Genomic DNA, 25,202 nt, shown 5'->3' with positions numbered 1-25,202 from the left:
TGGTCCTAAAGGCTTGCCAACATCACTATGGCCTAAACTACCAAAGTTAAATAATGGTGAGAGACTAACTATTCCCCACACCCATCTTAGAGGTATAGTTCCAGAAATGTTAGAAATTCTATGAAACTCCTCTGTACAGTTCATTACATCAAGTATGATACTTGATAAGTATCTGTTCAATAACTTAAAGTTTCCAGATGTGAACCATTTAAGCCTTCCATTTGCTCAAAGTTAATTCCTAACAATCAGAAAAGCGGGTTCCAAATAACCTTTTGTGCACATCCACAAGAACATAAAATGCACACAGATACAGAACTTTCTGCTAAAAAACACAATAAGCCATTAATTAATGACATAGAGAAGCCAGTGTTGGTACGGGAGCCTGAATGTCCCCCTCAATTAGGCTCACCTATTGGGATCTGCATGATTGGCCAGAATGTTGTAACAACCAGTGATCAGCTTCTCATATACTCGAGCCAAGAACTCCTCAGATTCGGCAGGACCCAGGATGCGCTCCAGGGAGTTGCTACTGATCTCAGCAACGCTCTCAGTGCTTGATTCCAAAAGAAGGGGAAGCAGGGTCCGAATTACCTGTGGCGGGTTCATCTCATCGGACCAACTTCAGCAAAGAAAAGGGAACCCTATTAGTGAATATACTCCCCCTGAAAGCTGCAAAAGCGAGGATAAGGCAATTCAATCATTTACTGAGGAGGGCATTTATTCCAGTCTTTTTTCCCTTGAAAAAAGTCCAGTCTTTTATATACGTGTAATCATATGACTTCAGTTTCATTTTGCATTATGCAGAAACAAAAATCATTTCCATGGAAAAAGCTCATTCATTAAAATGTTCAATTAACAATAGAAGATATGGGCAGCCCAGGTGGCTCAGTGGTTTAGCGCCGCCTTGAGCCCAGGGTGTGATCCTGGAGACCTGGGATCGAGTCCCATGTCGGCTTCCTGCATAGAGCCTGCTTCTCCCTTTGCCTGTGTCTCTGCCTCTCTCTCTCTCCCCTCTCTGTGTTTCTCATGAATAAATAAGTAAAATCTTCAAAAAAGAAAAAAAAACAATAGAAGATATATTTTATAATATTCAGAAAAGAAAATTAACTGAAACCAGTGTTAGAAACCCATCCCAGACAACTTTTGTAAAACTACAGGAATCTGAGGGGATCCCTGGGTGGCGCAGCGGTTTGGCGCCTGCCTTTGGCCCAGGGCGCGATCCTGGAGACCCGGGATCGAATCCCACATCGGGCTCCCGGTGCATGGAGCCTGCTTCTCCCTCTGCCTATGTCTCTGCCTCTCTCTCTCTCTCACTGTGTGCCTATCATAAATAAAGAAAAATTAAAAAAAAAAAAAAAACTACAGGAATCTGGGTCACTTTTAAGGCCATGTGATAGAGGACTTCACCCATGACCTGTGTACTAGAAGACAAAGGCACTGGCTTGCCCCAGTTCCCACAAGAGCAGAGTTTAACTCTCACGAGGATTCTGGAGATGCATGATTTGAAATACATCACTGCCACCTTAAAATTCCAATACAAAGCAAATTACACTAGGATTTAAAGCCTGCATGGCCTTCCCTGCAAGAGGGAAGGAGGTATTCTGCTACTTTTCACATCACATTCTAGGTAAATGCTCACACTCCACTCTGAAACAACAGCCTCTCTCTGCTTATAAAAGCATTCAAGAAAAGGATTGTAATAAACTCCATCGTCCTTCACCTATGACAGAAAACAGGCATAGAGAGTACACAGGGCTCCATAGTAGGTACTCACACAATAAGATCTCCAGTCAGCCTGACCAGTGAGAGGAGGGTGTGCTTCAGGGAAGCAGCCAGAGGCAGACTTTGGCCACAAAGAGTCCCCAAGTGAGCAGCCTGCACAGCACTGATGTAACTCTCTGAAGGGATGGTGTCATTAGCAAAGGCATTGCGCTGAAAGGAAACAAAACCAACATGAATGGACAGAACATCTATCTACCCAGGAAAAAATTCTCACATGGGGGAAAAAAACAACTGGCATAAACTAAGACCTCACTGAGGTTTCTAGACAATGGCTCTGCTCAGTATACACTATTATTCATCCTGGGGAGGAAAGTGGGGTGAACCGAAGGAAGCAATTAACAAATTTTAGTTCAAAGGTACTAAAAAAAAATTTTTTTTTAAGATTTATTAATTCATAAGACACACAGAGAAAGAGGCAGAGACACAGGAAGAAGGAGAAGCAGGCTCCATGCAGGGAACCCAACCACTGAGCCACTCAGGCATCCCAAAGGTAACTCAAAATTTAAAAAGTTAAGGAGTGCCTGGGTGGCTCAGGAAGTTAAGTTTCCAACTCCTGATTTCAGCTCAGGTATTGATCTCAGGGTCTTGAGATTAAGTCCCATTTCAGGTTCTATGCTGGCCATGAAGCCTGCTTAAGATTCTCTCTCAGGGCACCTGGGTGGTTCACTGGTTGAGCCTTTGGCTCAGGGCATGATCCTGGGGTCCTGGGATCAAGTCCCACGTCGGGCTCCCAGAGGAAGCTTGCTTCTGCCTCTGCCTTTGTCTCTGCCTCTCTCTGTCTCTCATGAATAAATAAAACATTAAAAAAAAAAAAAAAGGTTCTGTCTCAGGTGCCAGGTGACTCAGTCAGTGAATATCCAACTCGGTTTCAGGTCATGGGATCGAGGCTGACATTAGGCTCCAGGCTCAGCAGGGAGTCTGCTTGAGATTCTCTCTCCCTCACCCTCCCCTCTCAGTTAAGAAGTTAAAAGGTGGGCAGCCTGGGTGGCTCAGCAGTTTGACGCTGCCTTCAGCCCAGGGCCTGATCCTGGGGACCCAGGATCAAGTCCCACATCAGGCTCCCTGCTACTCCCTCTGCCTGTGTCTCTGCCCACCCCCCCCACTCTCTCTCGGTCTCTCATAAATAGATAAATAAATAATCTTAAAAAAAAAAAAGAAGTTAAAAGGTTAGTTTGGTTAAAGAGTTAAGATACCTAATGCCAGTTTTCAAATAATTAAAATACATTCTATTTAACACTAAAACTACACTCTCTAATAATTAAGAAGGATGTGTATTTTGCAAAGCATCAGAGTCTCCCTCAAAATATCTTCATTATCCTTCTGCTACAGCTCCAGGCGATGTAAACAGAGGTCACAATTATAAAGCAGGGATAACAAGATTATAATACTTGGCTTTTCCAAAGAACAGTGACAAGGGAATAATCTGTTAATAGAGATAATTTGAGCAAAGCATACACAAAGGTCAAGTAAACTGACAGGAGACTCCACAGTCTTCTAACAGCCTCCAGAACGTGAAAGCTACCCTATAAAACAATGACAAAACGAGCAGGTTCATGACATTATTTTCCTAAAAAGAAAATGAAAACAGTTCACATTTACTGAGAATCAGGGGCCAAAGACTGTGTCAGGCACCTTACATGTAATACAATTAATCTTTACATCCCAGGATTAAACAGACAAGGAAAAGGAGACTCCTGGTAATAAAGTGGTTGTCCCATGACATGATAACACAGATTGCTTAACAAAATGGCCACTTGGGTACCACTTGGGTTAAGCTGAGCCTGTGATTATCAATTCAGCCATAGCAGATATACTGTGGCATACCAAGCCTCTTGGCAGTTGGCTTCAGCCTAAGGAATAAGAACAGAACAAAGAATGGCTAGTGCCCATTTCTACTCTGAGAAGAGACACTCACCCAGGATCCGATGTTGGGAAACTCATTGGTGCTAATGTTATTCCAGGATTCACATACAGCCTGGACCCAGGATGGCAAATTCTGAACGAGTGTGGGACCTGGAGGCAACAGGAAGGACAAGGACTCACCACAAGATGGAAAGAATGACACATAGTATTTTAAAGCCAAGCCCAAATGCAGAAAGATACACCACTGCCCAAGCTGTCAACATCATTACTAAGATTGCTTAGATGGATCTTTCAATAGCAGTACTGCATCCAAGAACTAGCTAATTGCTTAATAGCTAACAATGCCAATTATAAGGTTTTCATGTCCTATCATAGTCACTTTCTAATCTTGCAAGTAAAAATGACAACTGAAAACAGGATGCAAAGAGGGGGCATGTCACTACAAGTCAGGCTAAAACTGCTACTCAGCATCTGCTACACCTTCTACTAACAGGAAGCACTTTGATCTCTTCTGTCCTCAAGATGAATCTAAGGGAAAGGATTATTATTTTTTAAGATTTATTCATTTTAGAAAGAGAGAATGAGAGACACGGCAGGGGTGGGGGGGCAGGGAGTGCGAAGGAGAGAATCTCAAGCATCAACTCCCTGCTGAGTTGGGACCTTGACATGGGGCTCAACCCCACAACCCTGAGATCATGACCTAAGCTGAAATCAAGAGTCAGACACTTAACCGACTGTACCACCCAGGTGCCTCTGAGGGCAGGGACTCTTAATGCACATCAAGAACAGCATTCTATGAAGTAGGAGAATTTAATTTCCAAAAGTGTGCCTATCTGAACACTAAAAGGGCATTTAAAGCTTGTAATGCAGAAAATACAAACAGCTGTAAATTTAGAGGGTAACTACTATCTTAACTGCTGAAGTTACTTTGCTTCCCCACCCTCCATTTTTACTAGATCATTCCTAACACGGGAAGGAGGTTTGGCCAGCACAAAGCACCAGCTCATTAATCTTCCCAATCTCTATAAATGAAAAGGAAAACAACACAGGCTAATGCTTTAGAATCAAATGATGTTGGTTTGGATTCCAGCCTCGTCTTACAAGATGTAGGACTTTAGGCAAATTAACTTCTTTAAGACTTAGTTTCCTACTGAGTAAAAGGGGAAAATAATCCTTCGTAAGGGTCCCGAGAGGACTGACACAGATAAACCTATGTCAGCCTCTGACACTCACAAAGGTTCCAGTAAGTGGTAAATGTCAGTAGACCAGTATGGAAGTGGCAGGACTAGACCTATTACTAGTACAGCATTTCAAAAGCACATTCACTTACCCAGAGTGTTTGCCTTGCACCTGCTAGAGCCAATAGCCAAAACAGCAGCAAAACCATGCAATTTCTCCTGGGAAGGTTTTTCAGTGGATCCTTCTTCATTAAAGTTCTGTAGCAAATAGGCTCTGAAAAAAAAAAAAAAAATAGGGGATACATGAAAGCTGAAGAATCTATTCCTATCATAGTTAGAAGAAACTGCCCTAGACATATTGAAACACCAGTACCTCAGTTTCCTATCTATTAACTGTAGTTGACATTACCTGCCTCTGTGATCTCGTAATAATTTCAATGGGTAGCTTTTTCCCAAAGAATATCCCATCCTTTGAAATGTTCCCAAAACACAATTTCCAGGACAAATGAGCTTGGCAAACAGTGAACACTATCTACCCACCTCTCCCTGGTCTTGGGCGATTGATTGGCAGTGCATATAATGAAAGCTCTGAGAAGTATACTTCACCTTTGCACAACAGGAGTTTAACTGTGCAGGTCCACTTATACATGGGTTTTTGTCAATAAATACAAATACAGCACAATTAACATATTATCTTCCTTATGACTTTCCTAATAACATTTTTTCACTAGCGTAACTGTAAGAATATAGCATATAATACATATATATGGAAAATACGTGCTAACAAACTTATCAGTAACGCAATGACTGCAATAATTCAGGAAAATGACAAACGCCTATAAATTTAAAGGGTAACTTCTGCTCTTAACTCCAGCCCTAGTCAAGCCCTTTTTACTTCCCCATGCAGTCAATAGTAGGCTATCAGTAGTTATGTTTTGGGGGTGTCGAAAGTTTTATGCACATTTTCAAATGCACAAGGGAATCATTCCCCCAATCCCATGGTGTTCAAGGACCAGCTGTACTATACTTTTTAAGATTTATTTATTCATTTATTTGAGAGAGAGCACACGAGAGAACAAAAACAGGGGGAGAGCAGAGAGAAAAGAAAAGGCAGACACCCTGCTGAGCAGGGAGCCTGACATGAGACTTGATCCCAGGACCCCGGGATCATGACCTGAGCTGAAGGTAGACGCTTAACCTACTGAGCCACCCAGGTGCCCCTGTACTATACTTTTTCAAAAGTAGTTCAACTGTATTTACTCAGAACTTAACCAACTTACTTGCCAGGAACATTTATCACTAGCTTAGTACAGAGAGTTGGCCTAATGGGCCAGATTGGAGCCAAGAAGCTCTCAGAGGGCAGTGACTTGGTCAGCTTTGCTACTATGAACCCCTTGGCACCTAGAAAAGTACTTGACACACTGCAAGCACACCCATTTGCTATTCATGCCTACTGCTCAAGTATCGTCAAGAACGTGGTACCTCCAGCAATGGTCCTAGCTCTACTTACTGCAAGATATTCACACTTAGGCATTAGTTAAGCTTTATAATGATCCAAGTCCCTTTTAGCATAAAAGCTCCACAGAACAGGAGCGGCACAGTGAAATCTGTAAGGACCAAATAAAGTAAATGAGCATAAAAGTGCCCAGGAGAACAGCTACACAGGGTAGCCATTCCTCATCGGTGGTGTGCTAATGTCACGTGAAGTCAGACTGTTTTGCCAGTTTTTTCTTACAAGAAAACCCAGAAATCTTATTTCATGAATAAACTCCCCATTTTTATATACTGAAGGTAGATTCCACAGTATTTAAACGTCAAGCAAAAAAAAATAAAATAAAATAAAATAAAAAATAAACGTCAAGCAAAACAAGTCTATAGGACGTGCAATTTGCAACATGTATTATCTCAGAAAGGACTGGAATTCAAAATATAGACTCATGACAGAATGTGTTTTCTCTAACTACCTACCATGAAATTTAAAGAGCATTTAAAGCTTCATCTTAGTGAATAACAGCAATGACATGTTTGGGGATATTTCATGATCTTTCCTTGTATCCTACAAGTTAAATGCTAGAAAATATTTAAAGATTTATAGAAATCAAACTTCTTCTGACTCTTCCTGAACTATCTGAAAACTCTCTCATTGGGCACCCATTTATATTAGAGAAAAAAACATTTTACTGAGACAAAAAGAAAAAAAAAATGTTAAGATTCTGAGTCCTTAAGGATCCGCACAGTGAATGGTCCTAGAACCACTATGTTCAATTTGAAGAATTTTCAGGCTTCTAAAGAAAGTAAACAACCCAAGGTTCTAAATTCCCCATTTCCAACATCTGTGGGCAGGCAGCCCATCACACCTAGTGAATGATGCATAGGTGTCAATGAGTTGTAGTGTGGCTGGAAGCAGGTTCTTGGTGATCTCAGATGACTTATGAGGATCGGTCTCGGCGGCCATCTTGGAAAAATGCTCATCCAGGGAGACCTGAACCTTCGAGATGGCAGCGTCAAGGGTGTAGATGGACTGCAGACTTGGAATTTCATGGAGTTGCAAGATGGTAGTACAGTCGATGCTACAGAATGATGAGATCTTTAAAAGTACCCAAGACATTAATTAGTTGTGGCAAAAGGCTGTGGCAGAAACTAAATCCTATCATTATTAACCCAAAATGAACATACCTGTCGAGCAAAATATTCCTCTACAATTTCGACGTCATATTTCACCGAGCTGCACTTGGTGGATGCCAGGTCTAGAAGAGAACCAGCATGTTCCGGCTTCATTCCCTGTTTGATAAGGTGATCCTATTTGGACAGCAAGAAAAAATGTTCAGGAGATTAATACACAGAGTCTAAAGCTTTCATTACCCTTAAATTGACAAGTTCCCACAAGTATAGAGCATAGTGGCTTTGGCCACCCCTCGGCAGCAAGCCCTAGGTGACAGTGTGGTACCTTTATCCAGTTGACATAGGAGCTGATGCGGAGGCGGGAAGACCACCGCAGCGTGTGTAGGATGTCACATTCACTCATCTCAGGTGAGTTCATGGCCAGCTGGTTCATGTAAGTCTTTGATGGCGGCAAAATCCCTAGGATCCTCCACAGTATCAAGAAGTAATACTGAAGGGCACAGGCCTCCTAGAAGCAGCAAAAAAAACAATCAGAGCAGCACTTGTGGTATTGAGTCACAAACTCCCTGACAGTAATACCTGTTCCAAATACAACAATTAAAGTAGACTGTATAGTCCTGATTTTCAACTGAGACCTGGCTCTCAAGTCTGTTCTGTAGGTCTGTTAGGTCTATAAAACAGACATAGCTAATAATAATTCAGAAAATAGTAAAACACATATAAATAATTTGCTCCATCTGTGCACATCTCACAGGCCAATATCATGGTTTTAAGACAACTCTGGCTTCCCAAGAAATTTAGCAAGTAACCAAAAGAGAGTAGGACATTCTGCCCGGCAACCCCATCATCAAGTGCCCTGAACTGCTGTTATGGCTTCTAGAGGTAGAGACACATTAATGGGACCATAGAAAAAGCATGAGTGGGAGACTTCCACTGTCACATATCAACCACCCTTCACTGAAGGTATGATATTTAGTAGTCCTTAACTCTCAAAGTCACATTTTCCTAAATGTAACAAAAAAAGGACAAAAATGGTTCAAGTATCTCTAAAGTAAAAAGAGCCACTCAAACTACCTAGAAATACTGAAATGTCAGCCAGTTCTGGAAACAGGTAATTCAATAACTGATTAGATCCCAGAAAGAAATTCCCAGTAGAATACCCAAATATCAAACACACTGCAAACTCTCTAAAATCATCCCAGGCTGCAATGGTCTTACCAAGGCTGTTACATTCTTGTTTTCCTTCCTCCTGACTGTATCAAGCTGGGACCCAGCTGCAAGCAGGCAAGTCAGTGCAGTGTAAAGCTCATCATACTTGACAAGCTTAGAGAAAAGAACATCACATGCCTAGTATTGAGGGAAAAAAAATAATTTTTTATTTTTTGAATTACTCTGTTTATTACTCGTATACTATCATTTAACCTCACAACTAGCAAAATAGCTCATTCAAATTACTGATAAGAATTTCTCATTGCAGCAAGATGCCCACTCAGGGACTTCTCTCAGTTTATGGGCTATTATGAAGCACACAAGTGCAGGCGTTAGAACGAGGCAACTATTTTTGTCCATTAAAATTATCTGCACATAAAAAAAAAAAAAAATTATCTGCACATGAAGATACTAACAGATACAGGAAGAACAACCCCCACAGTGAAAGTGGAGCCCAGCAAATAAATCTTAAAATAACATTTTCTTTCTAGTACAAGCTCAAATCCTAATATAGGCCAAATTCCCTCATTACAAAAAGCAAGTCATTTCCTCTTTCCCTGACAGACTGATTTTGGTGGAAACCATCTGATCCCACATGTAAAATGGGGTTTTAAAATTCCTGGTACCAGGGGGCACCTAGGTGGCTTAGTCGGTGAAGCGTCTACCTTCAGCTCAGGTCAGGATCTTGGGGTCCTGGGATTGAGCCCCTAGTCGGGCTCCCTGCTCAGCAGAGCACCTGCTTTTCCCTCTCACTCTGCCTCCTCTCCATTCGTGTGTGCTCTCTCTATCTCAAATAAATAAGTAAAATCTTTTAAAATTCCTGGTACCACAGAATCGAGTCGGTTCAAATCATCCTCTGAGGCTTCTGGGGACAGGACACAGTAGAATCTGGGTTGTGGGACAGCATCTGAAAAACAATGGGCTCATTGAAAGAATGGTCTCAATCTCAACTCTGTTTAGCAACTATAAAATGTAAAAACTAGGAAAATACTTTGGACACTTGAAAACACAATATTGGCACTACTGACATTCGGGGCCAGATAATTCTATAGCCCTGTGCAAGACAGGATGTTTAGCACCCTCCCCATTGTGACAACCAAACAGATCTCTAGATATCGCCAAATGGTCCTTTGTGGGGATGAGGCCCAATCATCCCTACCTAGTTAAGAACCATTGCTCTAGAAGATAACTAACAGAGGTGCCCTACAATCACCAAATTAATCATCAAAATTGGGTCCTTAGACTAACTACATTAAAACTTAAATGTTGGGGCAGCCGAGTGGCTCAGCAGTTTAGCACCACCTTCAGCCCAGGATGTGATCCTGGAGACCTGGGATCGAGTCCCATGTCAGACTCCCTGCATGGAGCCTGCTTCTCCCTCTGCCTGTGTCTCTGCCAATCTCTCTCTCTCTCTCTCTCTCATGAATAAATAAAATCTTAAAAAAAAAAAAAAAACCTTATATGTTATCTCCCCAATATCAAAGGGACTGAGTAATAAGAGCTCCCAATCACAGAAAATTCATACATAGGCTTGATGAGAGTTTCCAGAAAATACTTTTTTTTTCTTCTTTTTTTTTTTTTGATAGGCACACAGTGAGAGAGAGATGCAGAGACACAGGCAGAGGGAGAAGCAGGCTCCATGTACCGGGAGCCCAACGTGGGATTCGATCCCGGGTCTCCAGGATCGCGCCCTGGGCCAAAGGCAGGCGCCAAACCGCTGCACCACCCAGGGATCCCCAGAAAATACATTTAACAGCTAAAAATTCCTCAGGATGAGCAAATACACACTAAAAATAAACACAAAAGGTACTTTATCAAAAGAATGGTGTTTCATGAGAAATACCACAGAGAAGATCACAGTTCCCATTATTTTCTGACAGTATCCCATCATGACCCAAAAGGAAATTCAGCCTGTGGGTTAGAACCACATTCCTGTGGAAAACTAAATGTAATTACTCAGAGTGGAAGGAATCCATATATTGTACTCTTATGAGCAGACACAAGAATTCCTAATTATGTCTCAATGTTGTTTTTGGTTTTGGCTTTTAAATCAATGTAGGAGGGACGCCTGGGTGGCTCAGTAGTTGTGCTTTTTTGCCTTCTGCTCAGGGTGTGATTCTGGAGTCCCGGGATCGAGTCCCACATCGGGCTCCTTGCATAGAGCCTGTTTCTCCTTCTGCCTGTGTCTCTGCCTCTCTCTCATGAATAAATAAAATCTTTTAAAAATAAATAAATTAAATTAAATTTATGTGGGATATGTGACAGTGAATTTCCAAAAATGTTTTGAATCCCTTGGTATTTGCCACCTACATGGAACAGACTGAATTTTAAGGAATCTCTAAAAAAATAAACTAAAAAAATAAAAAAATTAAAAAAATAAGTAATCTGTAAACAGCAAATTCAATCCCCCCAGTGAGAACCAGTGAACCAGTTTCTTGCTGACAATCTTCTTTCTGACCTGATGAAAAATGCTTAGACCAGTTTTCTTCTACTTCTTTGAACCCATGATAGAGAGGGGTGGTCGCCCGGCGGCTATTGCTGTCCTGAGATCCATTTGCCCACCCAAAAGGAGGACTCAGCAAGTTATGCTGCACCTTTTAAAACACAAATACTCAAATTAAGAAAGATACACAGCCACATTCCACATCTCACTATAAGCGTTATAACTGATCAATATATTAAAGCTTGGGAAATCCACAAACCAAAATGAAGTTTTAGATTTTTCTGTGACTTCTCTGAGGAGCATCTTTTTGCTGACATATAATGGGAACACTGACCAAGCGAACATTTTAGGAAATGCTGAATAATCCTTAACTGGCCCTCCCATCCTCACGTTGGATCCCTACAACAAAAGAGTTTACTAATCCATAAAACTCACTGCCCAACCATCATTCAACCACTAACAAATACTCATGGAGCACAGATGCTCAGGACACTGAGCTGGACACCAGCTAATAAAGTGAGGTAATTCAAAGGTCACCTGTGAACAGAACCCATAATCCAATTTTCACAAAAGTATCAAATCAAATAACCTATACTTACTGATCGTGGCTAAATACGAAGTATGAGCACACAGATATAAGTAAGTCCAATGGTACTTCTAAAGTTAATCTACACCTACTACAACAAATGGCTAAAACCTAAAGTGAGCAGGTCATTTTGCATGGCAACTTGAGAAGAAAAACTCTCTTGATAGTAGCAAGTAAAGCAAAAACAATGTATTCATTTGTACCTGCTCGAACAGATACACAGGTGCTTTGGAGTACTGATGAAGCAAATAATCAAAGATCAAAAGGAGGCGAGCCAGGATGAGAGGCACAGAGCGCGCCTGTGCATCCACGTTGGCACTCAATTCCTGGATGATCTGCACAAAAAGGGTCAGTATGGCCCGCCGGCCCTTCTCAGTGAAGTTGTGGAAAATGAGGAGGAGCAGCTGTAGGTGTTCTACATTCAAATCTTCCGTCTCATTGGGCACCACCCCTTGCAGGGCATTCTGCTTCATTGTCGACAAAAATCTGTCACAGAGGAAATGAACATGTTTGGTCAGAGTCCTCAGAATATCCCCCAAAAGTTATAATGTCACGTGCTGGAAGAGTTCAGTTTTTAAAACCAGGCATTAAGATAACAAATCAAGGAAGACAAAATCTACATGTTGAGAAGATTATTAACTCAATCTTGGCTACAAAAAAGGTAAATTCAGCCAAAAATATTCCATTGACACTGGCAGTAGCGTGAACACCCATTCTGCCATTTCTGAACATGAAAAGAACTGTAAGTCCCCAAAGGGTGGCTTTTTTTTTTTCTCTTTTTTTTTTAGTTGATAGACCTGGACAGTTTTATACACTAGAAACAGTTCAATTACTTTTCACTATAATTTGACTCTACAGCTTATTTTTAGAGTTTAAACTATAGATTATTATCACTGCGTGATAAGTCAAAAATAACTCAATGTACTAAAAAAGCAATAAAAAAGAAATTATACTATTCAGAAAACTTGTCAGAAGAGCTTTTATGCAAAAAAGGAATGAATGTAGCCAACCGTTTCCATTGCCTTTGGCTATCAGGGAAGAGATTTGTGTTTTAATAAGGGTTTCCCTCACCCCATCCTCCATGCTCTCCCCCTTCCCCCATCTCCTGGCCTTTTTGCAAGAATCCACCAGGAAAAATACAGTAGGTCTTTGGCATTCAAGGAGGTTTATGATTTCTTAAATCCAGCATTAGAGCTATTTGATCATAGAATGGGGAAGAGAAAAGCAAAGCCTTTTAGGAAAACAAACTGCTTTGAAGACTCCTAACCATGTAAACAAAAATGGCAAATATAGGTCCATCTAAAGAGGATTTAGATGATTAATCTGAGCTTCCCCCAAGTAAAAAAATTCTTTAAAAGTTGTCCAAAAAAGACTGCAAGTCATTGAGTGGTTTTCATGTTGAAAGCAAAATAACCAAACACAGAGTTGGCTTCCCTGTTCCCTGTCTTTCAAAAAATCAGGTCAGGATAAAATTGGTTACGTTCAGGATTCAGGTTCTGTCTCATAATTGCAACCATATCCCCCATGTGCTAAGGGGTGATCTTGTTTCCAGACCATAGTTTAGGTACTTCTGCTTCTTGAGCAGCGCATTTTCCCCCAACACCATCAGAAACCTACTCCTCCACCCTCACCACTGTACACCCTATTATCAGACACTGCCTCAGATCCCCAAGGCTAACTACAAAGAGGTCAAACAAATTTTAAAAAGTACATATCCTTCTCTGAAGGGCTTCTCCTGGAGTTCTCTTACCTGTCCCAAACTTTCAGGCATTCAGGGACATCGGGATCACCCTGAGTGCCGGCTTTATGTTGCCAGATGAGCAAAAGGCGTGAAAGCACAGAGAGGCTTTGAGGGTGAATGTACAAGGGCCAAGGGCCCTCAGAGAAAGGAGCTACTCCCAGCTGCTGCAACAGCGTGTTCTGCCAGGAAAGACATACAAGAGACCGTTAGAAAAAAGAGAATGAGGCCAAAGGTTACCCAGGAGCCCTAAATATTACTCTTTAATGCAAGAAGAGTATTTTAAAGAGTGAGCAGAAATTCAGATTTAGATGTGGTTTGGAGAAAGGTCATTTTGCTCAGCAAACAAGAAAACTATAAAGGGAAAAGTACTAATCTAACCCCTTTCACAACTATAGTTAGTGTCAGAAGTGGGGTCTTGGAAAAGGAGAAATGCACGGAGAAAGCAGAATCTGGATAATTTTCCAAATGGGTTGACAGTTTTTCTTTCACAACTAGTCATATACTACTACAAGTAACACTCAAGGTGGGGAGGTCCTGCCACTTGTATTCTACAACAGTATTAGCAGAGAAAGTCTGCCTATTAGATGTCAAGGCACCCCGAATTAGTCAGGGTCGTCTTTGCCTCCAGTTGTAGCGTGTCTTTCAAATGAGCTTGACTTGCAGCTCAGTTATCTAAGCTGCAACTTATCTTTTCAAACACACACACAAACTAAGCAGGATGCCAATGGAAAACCAGACAAAGGCCTGCTTTCTCACTTGGCTTCAGAAGACACAAATCACAGTTACCTCGGGATGCAGGATAAATTCCTAAGTCTGTCAAATTAAATTATATTCTTACAAAACATCCCAGAGGACCCCACTACTTGGAAATAATTATTCAAAATGTTGCAGATATGAAGAGTAGTTGACACGTACTGGGCAGTTATCACAGGCTAAGCACTGCACACCCACTGTCACACTAAATGCTCAGAGTCAGAGTGTTAGGTGGGTATGTGCTCCATTTTACTAACGAAGGAAACAGAGCTCAGAATGGTTTAAGAACATGACATAAGCCACAAAATTTCCAAGTATTCAAAGCCAGGTTTATCTCTAAAATCTGCATTTTTAAACATTTATGCTCCTCACAGTCTTAAAGACTTTTCTCAATTCTTGACTCAAGGAAACGATTCAAAAAAATTAACATGTCTGAGCTATAAAATACTGTAACACTACTGTAATAATAAAAAAAAATTTTAGAAAAAACATCTAAGTATTCAAATCAAGGAACATGCAGTCATAATGGTAGCAACTATAAAGACCAAGGTAAACGGTATCTGAAATAGTAAACTTTGAAAAAGTAGAAAAAAAGAGAGGCATCAATGTTCTGATTTTAATTGTAAAACTGCAACTATACAGATAGGATCCAGAAACATGGAAAAATGGAAATCATGAATTTGGTGAAAGGATATAATGTTATAATGTTATCCAGGTCATATTTTTTTAAAAGAGGGTTTTTTTGTTTTGTATCCGTTGTTTGAGGCCCCAGAGCCCTAAGAAAAGAGTGAACATTCCTCAGAACCTGGTTTTCTCCTAATCCACTCCAACTTTCATTATCCCTGAGTAAGAGGAACTGGCTTCCTCAGTAAAACTGAGTCACAGCACACCCACAAAGGCCTGGCCTGAAGTGTTCCCACCAGCCCTCTAGGCACCATGTGCCGACCCGTGCCTTTAATCACTACTGGGCTCTCTGCCTCTGCCCTCCCCACTAGGGCCATCCCCCACTCATCTTACTGTTCTCATTACTTGAAACAACCACCTCTTAGTGGACAATTCTCAAAGCTTCGTTTTCAATTATAATTTTTTAAGTCCTGAATTTCAGACTCACATTTCCAACTACTTTCTAGATGTTTTCATCCCACTGGTGCCTCAAAATGTCATCCTCTTTAAAATTATTTTTTCTGGGACGCCTGGGTGGCTCAGCAGTTGAACGTCTGCCTTTGCCAAGAAGTGATCCCCAGACTGGGGATCAAGTCCTGCACCAGACTTCCTGCAGGGAGCCTGCTTCTCCCTCTGCCTGTGTCTCTGTCTCTCTGTGTCTCTCATGAATAAATAAAATCCTTTAAAAATAAATAATTTTTTAACAGCAGTAGCGGAAACTCCTTATTTTAATTAAAAACACTGATAAAACTTCTATATAAAACTCTTATATATTAATTCCAGTATACAGGGCAGCCCTGGTGGCCCAGCGGTTTAGCACCACCTCCAGCATGGGGTGTGATCCTGGAGACCTAGGATGGAGTCCCACGTCAGGCTCCCTGCATGGAGCCTGCATCTCCCTCTGCCTGTGTCTCTGCCTCTCTCTTGTGTGTGTGTCTGTCATGAATAAATAAATAAAATCTTAAAAAAAAAAAAATTCCCGGGCAGCCCAGGTGGCTCAGAGGTTTAGCACCGTCTTCAGCCCGGGGTGTGATCCTGGAGGCCTGGGATCCAGTCCCATGTCCGGCTCCCTGCATGGAGCCTATTTCTCCCTCTGCCTGTGTCTCTGCCTCTTTCTCTGTGTCTCTTATGAATAAATAAATAAAATCTTTAAAAAAAAAATTCCTGTATACACAAATACACGAATTGCTTTTCTCATTAGACCGAAGCCATGCAATCACATGGGTTATGCCACTGTTCACTGCCTTTAGCTTACTCCTTCATGAAACGAAAGCCTCGCACTCAAGCTCTACCACACAGCGGTTTCCAGGCTGGCCGACCACAAGTGACTACAAGAAAGTTGTTTTGGGTAAGCAAACACTGCTTGTTTTTCATAACAAAGAGAAAATAGCACAATGTACCTCACATAGCTCAAGAACCCAGAGGATCATTCTGAGTAAACGTGCAGTAAATAAGTGATCCATGAGTAAACAGAAACCAAGCTGACTCAAACCTAGGAGAGTGAGCTCCCTGCACACTCAATATGGCTCCTTCTATCACCAAACCAACTCTCCTTGCTGATGTTCCCTTTCTATGAAAGACAACAGCTTCTGGTCTCATTTGGGTTGAAAAGCCAGGCAAGATCTTAGACTTCTTCCTATCCATGTCCTTTATCCCATTCAAATAATTTACTGTGATCTCTACCATGGGTCCTTTATCAATACTGTATCTCCCTTTTCTCATGATCCCACACTAATTCAAGCCATCTGGATTTCTTCAGTGCCTACAATGTTACCTGGCACATAGTAGGTGCTCAATGAATGCTCACTGAACGAATGAGTGAACCGAGATCACTGTGTAATATTAAGTTATTGTAATTCTACATGTAATAGTAATAAATGTAAGATGAATATAATAATGTTAATACTAAATGATAACAACAAATACAGATAGCAGCTAATGTTTAGTAGACACTATTACTATGTGCCAGATATTTTACTTTTTTTGTGATAAAATAATGTAACATAAAATTTATCACTTTAATCATTTTTAAGTGGAAAGTTCTGTGGCATTAAGTATATAAACACTGTGCAAACATCATTACTATCCATCTCCAGCACTTTTTTTTATTTTTCCCAATTCAAATTCTATACCCATTAAATACTAACTCCCTGTGATACGATAAAAGAAGAAATACAGGGATCCCTGAGTGGCGCAGAGGTTTAGCGCCTGCCTTTGGCCCAGGGCGCGATCCTGGAGACCTGGGAATCCCATGACGGGCTCCCATGACGGGCTCCCAGTGCATGGAGCCTGCTTCTCCCTCTGCCTATGTCTCTGCCCCTCTCTCTCTCTCTCTCTCTCTCTCTGTGTGACTATCATAAATAAATTAAAAAAAATTAAAAAAAAAAAAAAAAAAGAAAAAATACATATCTGGTCTTTGTCCCATTCCTGGAACAGAGGTCTTAAAGCTCTTGTCATTTCCTGACAGGGGTGAGAACGTGTATGGCATTCATAATAAGCTCTTCAATAATACCTGTATTTATGATAATGAGGCCCCTAGACAGCTTCAGGATGGGGGATGGTCGTCAGGGGAACCAACCACATGATTAAAGGGCGAGAACTTTCAGCTCCACCAACTGGGGCTAGAATTTGAGTTAATCACCAATGGCCAATAGAGCAGAACGCCAACAGAAAACCAGACAAAGCCTGCTTTCTCATTTGGCTTCAGAAGACACAAATCATCTGAGTAGACTGTGTTATTAAAAAATTTGAAAGAAAACATAGGCCATGCCAACCAGCACATGGCCTTTCAGCAGAAAGTCCGCTTCCCAAGATGTTTGTAAGTCATCTTAAATAGGTTTCTTCTATTAAGTAGGGAAAGCCTACTGGTCTTACTAACTCAGAACAAGCTTTTTATTACCCTGACAAATGAAGACAACTTTTATGATGTAATTTATATTTGTTTACTTTTATAGACTGGACTCCATTCCATTAACTTCCCTTAAAGGACACTATGTGCATCGTGCAAGTTAGACACCTTGAGTAAATAACTTCGTACATGGAGCAGCTGGGTGAATCAGTCAAGTTAAGTGTAGGACTCTTGGTTTCAGCTCAGGTCATGATCTCAGGGTCATGAGACTGAGCCACATGTTGGGTTCCACGTTGGTGTGAAGCTTGCTTAACATTCTCTACCTTTCCCATTGTCTGCCCCCCCCCCCACCTTGTGTGCACACATGCACGTGCACATGCGCGCAAACACACACTCTCTTAAAAAAAAAGAACATTGTACAGGATTCCAAAGAAACAATCATCAATAGCAAATAATTACACTAAATATCCTTCACTTTTTTTCATCATAGCAATGAAATTTGGGGGAAGAATTTAAAGTCCCATATTTGGGGAACCCTGGGTGGCGCAGCGGTTTGGCGCCTGCCTCTGGCCCAGGGCGCGATCCTGGAGACCCGGGATCGAATCCCACGTCGGGCTCCCGGTGCATGGAGCCTGCTTCTCCCTCTGCCTGTGTCTCTGCCTCTCTCTCTCTCTCTCTCTCTCTCTCTCTCTCTGTGTGACTGTCATAAATAAATAAAAATTAAAATAAAATAAAATAAAAATAAAGTCCCATGTATGAAGACTAAGTTTGATAATTTGCTCTGCATAAAGTCAGTGATATGGGCAGCCAAGCTACATGTCCACACAAAGTCTAGAATTATTTTTTTTAATGCTAAGAGGGCACATCATTACAGGAATCCTATGAACTCCTATTCTCTACAGGAAAATATTTCTTCCCCCATTATTTGGACAAGTTAAAGCAGGAAAAGGCCAAGCCTATGAACTTTGAAACTTCTCTAAGTAAACTTAGATTTCAGCAAGGAGCTGATAACTTTGGCAGGATATCCTGACCCTATACAGTCTGGGAAGGTGCTGCAAGCCATATACTAACTGAAGCATTTTCTTCTCTTCATCTCAGGTCAACAACTTTACCACTCAAGTTATATTCCCTTTCCCACTAAATAAATAAACAAATAAATAAATAAATATTGATTTATTTTAGAGATAGAGACAGCACATGCAATGGGGAGGGAGAGGGAGACAGTATCTCAAACAGACTCCACACTGAATGTGGATCACAATCTGAGCCAAAACCAAGACTCAGATAGATGCTCAACTGACTGCACCACCCAGGCATCCCCAAAAGAATTTTTTTCATCTAACAGTAGGTATGTATAAATAGGTTTTATAATTATCTTTTTAAACAATGAAATAAATTTTCAAGAATTTCTCAAAGACTATGGGATGGTAAAAATTAAGTTTAACCTTTTAAAATAGCTTCCTAGATCCTATCTCTTTGGGGGCAAAAGCAAACCCTTAAATTGTCTCCTGATTCTGAGAAATCCACTGAAATAATCTCAAGAGTAACAAAACTTTTCAAAACAATCTTAGGACAAAATATTGGAGAGATCTACCAAATTTAATTCTTCTGGGGAGGTGAGGGATAGCTGCAAATAGGAATCTGCATTTATTAAACAAATTCCCCAAGGATCTTTATGCACACTAAAAGACTGACTAACTCTGACCATGTTCAAAAAAATTATCAAAATACAACACTGTCGGGGCACCTGGGTGGTTCAGCCCGTTAAGTGTGCGACTCTTTTTTTTTTTTTTTTTTTTTAATTTTTATTTACTTATGATAGTCACAGAGAGAGAGAGAGAGGCAGAGACACAGGCAGAGGGAGAAGCAGGCTCCATGCACCGGGAGCCCGATGTGGGATTCGATCCCGGGTCTCCAGGATCGCGCCCTGGGCCAAAGGCAGGCGCCAAACCGCTGCGCCACCCAGGGATCCCAAGTGTGCGACTCTTAATCTCAGCTCAGGTCTTGATCTCATGGTCATAAGCTCAATCACCACATCGGGCTTAGAAAAAAAAACAAACACCACACTGTCAAATGTTGGGAAAGTGAATCCACAAACCTGACACATTGCTGGTGATGATAAAACTTGGTGCAGCTACTTTTTTTTTCCTTTTAAAGTAATCTCTACACCCAACATGGGGCTCAAACTCACAACCCCAAGATTAAGAGTGGAATACTCTATTGACTGAGCCAGCCAGGTGCCCCACTGTGCTGCTACTTTAAAGAGCAGTCCAGTATTACTTGCTTACAGTCACCTACTCTGTATCTTGTCAATTCTACTCCCAGTTACCTACCCAAGAGAACACCTTGTTATCTCAGGGGACACATACAAGATCACAGTAATACTTGGAGTAGTAACAAACCCTGACACAGTCAAAAGATCCATCAGTGGGAGCAGAGGGAAGATGAATAATTGGCACAGTCACAAACACAATGGCACAGCATGCAGTAGTCAAAACAAGAACTACAGATTTAGCAATAGTATAGACGAATCTTGGCAATATAGTGCCAAACAATATTAAGTGAAATAAGAAAGCCTAACAAGATCATATAGAGCATGGTATCAGTTACCATAAAGCTAAAAACAATCAAATAATTGTAAAATTTAAGGAGTATAAATGTAAAAATAAACATATATATGAAACTAATAGAGAGGAAAAACCCTAAGATTTAGAAGATCACAATCAAGATCCTACACTTTATTTTGGTGGTGAGTTTGCAAGCAGGCATGTATCTGAGAGCATCTACCTTCTGTAATTTGACTCTTCAAAAAGAACACATGTCCAACGTGTATTTCTTAGATTACTAATGAAATTAAGCACTTTCTACATTTATTGGCCATTTATATTTTCCTGCCCTCTTGTCTATTTTGTCCACCTGTCTACTAGGATGGTCATTAGGAGCTATTTTTGTAGTTTTCCTTTCACTTTAAGCTTACTGAATGACTTGGGGATAAAGGACACATTTTCTCTTTTTTGAAATAATCTGAATGGGGCAGTGAGACACATTAGCATAATGTCTCAAACTCTTTCCAGTTAGGGGGTTTCTACAACAAACTGTTTCTTCCCAACTGAATACTACAGCCTACTGGAAGCAGACACAGAGCATGGCCAAAGGTCACAGTGCACACAAACCTGGAGGTTGGGTGACTGAAGGTCAGAAGTTACCAGAGAATGGTTGAAGTGATAGAGAGCAGCAGCAAATTCTTCATCTGATGAACCTTAAAGGCAAATAAGGATGCTGATTACTCAAGCAGGCTCTTAATACATCATCATACTGCCCTGCCAGCAGCCAAACTCCACTGGAGAAAACATCAACCAAGCCCTGATCCTGTCTACTGACCCTTGAGTCCATCTTTGTCCACCTCCTTAATGATGCTGGCCAGGGTGGCCATATGGTGTTCTGAAAGAGACACACTCAGGTAGTTTCGGATAAAATTGTTCCGTGAGTTCAGCATGGAAGAAGTGATGAAGTTCAAAATGTTGGAAGCCAGACCTAAGAACTAAAAAGAACAGCAAGAATCTTACGTCAGGGTCATAAGCCCAAAGCACTTCCAAATCTTGAATACAAATAAAAATAAAACACGTCCAAATGGGACACCTGGGTGGCTCAATGGTTGAGACTGCCCTTGGCTCCTGGGGTCCTGAGATTGAGACCCACATCAGGCTCCCTGCAGGGAGCCTGCTTCTCCCTCTGCCTGTGTCTCTGTCTCTCTCTGTGTCTCTCATGAATAAATAAATAAAATCTAAAAAAAAAAAAAAAAATGCCTACAGATCTGATGCAACAAACTCAATGAATAGTGTCAGATTTTAAATCACCTACAGTGGAATGAAGTTTAATTACAACAGTCTTCCCCATCATAATTCTACCTGTTACATGAAATGGCACCTATTGAACACAAAAGACTTCAGAAAACACTGTGAAAACTGAGGCTTCTAGACAGACTTTTTTCTCTCATTCCCCTAAGGTCCTGCATTTGTTCAGCTCAAGGACACTATTGAAATAAGGAATTCTGAAGTCTGATCATTATACACACATGGAATTCCCAGCTCCTTCCTTCTTTCTCAAAATGATACTGAATTATGGTGTAAATGTTTTATGCCCACAATCTTGACTAGAATAAGCTGTACTGTATGAAAGTAAGGTCTGTATCTGACTTGTTTCCTGATACAGCTTTAGAACAGTGCTGATAATATGTCATCTAGAAATACTGTTTGAATAATTGGCAAGCACTTAAGATGTACCACACCTATACTACGGGCTCCTTAATTCTTCACAACACCCCTCAAAGCAGGTACAATCATTCCCATATGACAAAAGACAACACTGAGTCTTGGAGAAGTTTAGATTCTTGTCCAAAGTTTAGAGCCAGTAAATGGTAAGTAAAATGGCCAGTAAAAGCAGGATTCAAACTTACTTCTTACTCCAAAGGCTATGTTACTAACCCTCAATCAGAGAAACAATACCAAGAGTACAAGTCATTTAATCAAACACAATTAGTACACTTAAGTCCTAAGTAAAAATATCTTTAAAGATTTTTTTTTTTTTTAATTTACTTGAGAGAGAGAGTGCACGCACACAAGCACAGAGTGAGCAAGACAGAATACGAATGCAGGGTGGGGCAGGGGGAGTGGTGGGAGAGAGGGAGAAACAGACTCCCCACTGAGCAGGGAGCCCAATGAAGGGTGCAATTCCAGGACCCTGGATCATGACCTGAGCCAAAGGCAGAGGCTCAACCGACTGAGCCATCCAGACACCCCAAAACTATCTTTAAGTATTACAGTTGACCCAACCTACAAAATGTTTTAGTTCAAACAATCTACTTTTCACAACTCCCCATCTCTCCTTTCCCTTAACCTCAAAAATCTGCTCTTACCAACTCAGGATCTTTGCGACTAGCCAAAATGTTGCCCTTTTCACCGGGAGCCTGTTTACTGGGGCTTTTAACTCGAGGAGAACTCTCCAGCGGAGGCGGCGGGGGAGGAGGCGGAGGTGCCACTTTCTCTTTACTGGGAGAGATGGTCTCCTCAAACCACTGCCCCAAAATAGGCTCACTGTCATCATCTGAAGAAAGAGATAAGTAATAAAAATAACACATTTTTAAAAAAAGTTTTAGAACATCTGTTTTATGGAAGTGTCTACATCAAAAGAAACACAAGGAAAAAGAATAAAAAGGAACAAAGGGTTATCTTGATTTCAGGTGATAGTTACATGTTGCACAAATTTGTCAATGCTCATCTAAATGTACACACAAAACAGGAGCATTTCACTGCATGTAAACTATACATCAATAAAACTAGTATTTTTTTTTATAAAGGAGCCAATGAAGAAACAGGAACAACCTCACTTTACTTGCAAGAAGTCAAACATTTTGAAAAACAAATTTTTATCTATCAATTGTAAAGCCCAAATTAACAGATGCATCTTTCACAATAGTATACATGGCTCCCACCTGATTATAAAAGAAAAAATCTGATCATAAAGAACCTGAGCGATTTGTCTTACTCCACCTCTCTCCCAACCAAGAAAGGAGGGAATATTTGTTTTGCCCTGTTGTTCACTGCCACGGAGTCTGGAGTTCCTCTCCCTATGCCTCCCCAAGCCACACATCTATGACAATAGCTGGAGCAAACCCCTCACACACAAACTCTGGAGTTTCACTGGGAAGCTCAGAACAAAGTTCAAAGTTCACCAGCTGGGTCAACACAAACAGCAGCAGGAACTGAGATGGATCCTGATCTTGGAGGGGAAGGGCTGAAAAGCAATCTGGGTATCACTGGGAGAAGTTTCTATCACTCAGTCTTCAACAGCTCAACTTACTCTTCAACAATATGCCCCTTTGAGGACCCAGAAAATCAGGATCCATGCTAGGCAGGTGAAGACGGCAACAGGACACTAACAGAATCCACGCAAGGGAGCTCCTGTTGCTCTCTGCTGCCTGCCTCCCGGAACACTGAAAAGAGGCCTCTACCTTGGCTGCTGTCCTCCTCCGTGCTGCTGAAATCATCCTCATAGTAAGTGTTTGAGTCAGTTGAGGCGCTGGCATCGCTGCTCATGGAGCCCTTCCTCTGACGTTGCAGGACACAGGCCTAGGAAAATAGCAGCTTCCGTAACTGACAGTGACAGACAAGATGTCACCCTGCTTCACCTCACTCACCATATGAGACATTTTCTCTGTGTCTTTTCCTTTCCTCTAAATCCAAGAAATCCTCCTAACAGTGTCCTCCTTTCCGAGCTCGGATCCCTTTATCCCAATGCACTCCAAACCCAAAGCTACAGACAAGAATCGAAACAGGAGTCTTTCCAGAGTAGCCTCTAAGTTTCTGAATCAGCATGACACCTGTCACAAAGCACCTAGCAGCTATATGTATCACAACGCTGACAATAACAGACACAAAATGTAGACTCATTCAAGAATTCCACTCGTTTTCAAAACCTTTACCACAAATTTTGAGTTTATAAAGGTCACAGTATACAATCTTATTCATTTTGAAAGGATTATATAAGATGTTCCAAATTATCAGTGGCGTTATGCCACCTACCTTTCTGTAGGAGGTTGAGAGTAATGTCAACAGCAGGTTCGTCAGTGGGACTGAGTCAATCAGCCGTTGGATCCTCTGGATGGAGGTGCTCTGGGCCATAATGTTCAGGACTGCAGGGGGACCATCTGTCTCCCAGGCCTGAAGGTAACCATGGCAAAAGAGAATTAATGTTCTAGCAGAGCAGGAGGTAACAACAGGATCAGATGGCTCAAGGTAGCCTACCTAGAAGTGAAGCCAGCAGTCAGTAGGCTCATCCCCTGACAACAATCCCTCACCTTGTGCAGAGCTTCCACTTGAAGGTCTTGAAAGAGAGAGGTTAACAGCTTGACAGCATGGTTTGCCAGTATTACTGAGAGTACCCCAAATCCCTGGTGCCTATATAAAGAAAAAGGAAAACACAACAAATTACAACCTCAAAAACAGGGATCTTGCCATTTGGGGCCTAGACTCCTTTGAGAATCTGTGGACCTTTCCCCAAATGGAAAAAAACTACAAACACAACATATGCATATAATTTCCAAAGCTCAGTCTCCCTGAAGCTCATCTGTAGCCCGCCTAAGGATCTACAGGCTTCAGGTTAAGAACTACAGAACTACAAGAAAGTCTTCCAGCGTGTCTGGAAGTCACCTGGGTGGCTCAGTGGTTGAGTGTCTGCCTTTGGCTCAGGTCATGATCTCGGGGTGCTGGGATCGAGTCCCCCATCAGGCTCTGTGCGGGAAGCCTGCTTCTCCCTCTATGTGTCTGCTTCTCTCTGTGTCTCTCGTGAATAAATAAAATCTCAAAAGAAGAAAGTCTTCCAAACACATAGATAGCATTTTGGAATTTAAACTATCAGTTCAAGACTAGGAGCCTCTGGAGACCAGCAGCCTTTGAGGGGCTCCTCTGGCAACCCCCCGGTGCCAGGGCTTGTGCCTGAACCTTTTCCCATGCAGC

The 25,202-nt window shown here is 41.4% G+C and overlaps 1 protein-coding gene across 17 annotated transcripts in view; it reads right to left on the bottom strand.

Annotated features, from left to right (window-relative positions):
- The window catches only part of UBR4 (ubiquitin protein ligase E3 component n-recognin 4), a 132,900-nt gene that overhangs the window by 88,220 nt on the left and 19,478 nt on the right, over positions 1 to 25,202 (bottom strand). For all 17 annotated transcript variants that reach the window (XM_072751017.1, XM_072751018.1, XM_072751023.1 and 14 more), the window contains exons 12-29: positions 24,545 to 24,644; positions 24,270 to 24,407; positions 23,699 to 23,816; positions 22,604 to 22,791; positions 21,070 to 21,229; positions 20,862 to 20,947; positions 13,434 to 13,603; positions 11,887 to 12,169; positions 11,113 to 11,248; positions 9,482 to 9,561; positions 8,664 to 8,792; positions 7,771 to 7,953; positions 7,500 to 7,622; positions 7,181 to 7,410; positions 4,976 to 5,097; positions 3,698 to 3,795; positions 1,775 to 1,932; positions 410 to 619 (exon numbers count right to left, since the gene is read on the bottom strand). In XM_072751017.1, coding sequence (XP_072607118.1) covers positions 410 to 619; positions 1,775 to 1,932; positions 3,698 to 3,795; positions 4,976 to 5,097; positions 7,181 to 7,410; positions 7,500 to 7,622; positions 7,771 to 7,953; positions 8,664 to 8,792; positions 9,482 to 9,561; positions 11,113 to 11,248; positions 11,887 to 12,169; positions 13,434 to 13,603; positions 20,862 to 20,947; positions 21,070 to 21,229; positions 22,604 to 22,791; positions 23,699 to 23,816; positions 24,270 to 24,407; positions 24,545 to 24,644 — 2,712 coding nt within the window. The remainder of the gene's footprint in view (positions 1 to 409; positions 620 to 1,774; positions 1,933 to 3,697; positions 3,796 to 4,975; positions 5,098 to 7,180; positions 7,411 to 7,499; positions 7,623 to 7,770; positions 7,954 to 8,663; positions 8,793 to 9,481; positions 9,562 to 11,112; positions 11,249 to 11,886; positions 12,170 to 13,433; positions 13,604 to 20,861; positions 20,948 to 21,069; positions 21,230 to 22,603; positions 22,792 to 23,698; positions 23,817 to 24,269; positions 24,408 to 24,544; positions 24,645 to 25,202) is intronic.

Source organism: Vulpes vulpes, chromosome 2 (assembly GCF_048418805.1).
Source record: "Vulpes vulpes isolate BD-2025 chromosome 2, VulVul3, whole genome shotgun sequence".
Taxonomy (NCBI): domain Eukaryota; kingdom Metazoa; phylum Chordata; class Mammalia; order Carnivora; family Canidae; genus Vulpes; species Vulpes vulpes.
Note: the sequence above shows the minus strand (reverse complement) of the source record. Positions and strands in the feature narration are given on the sequence as shown.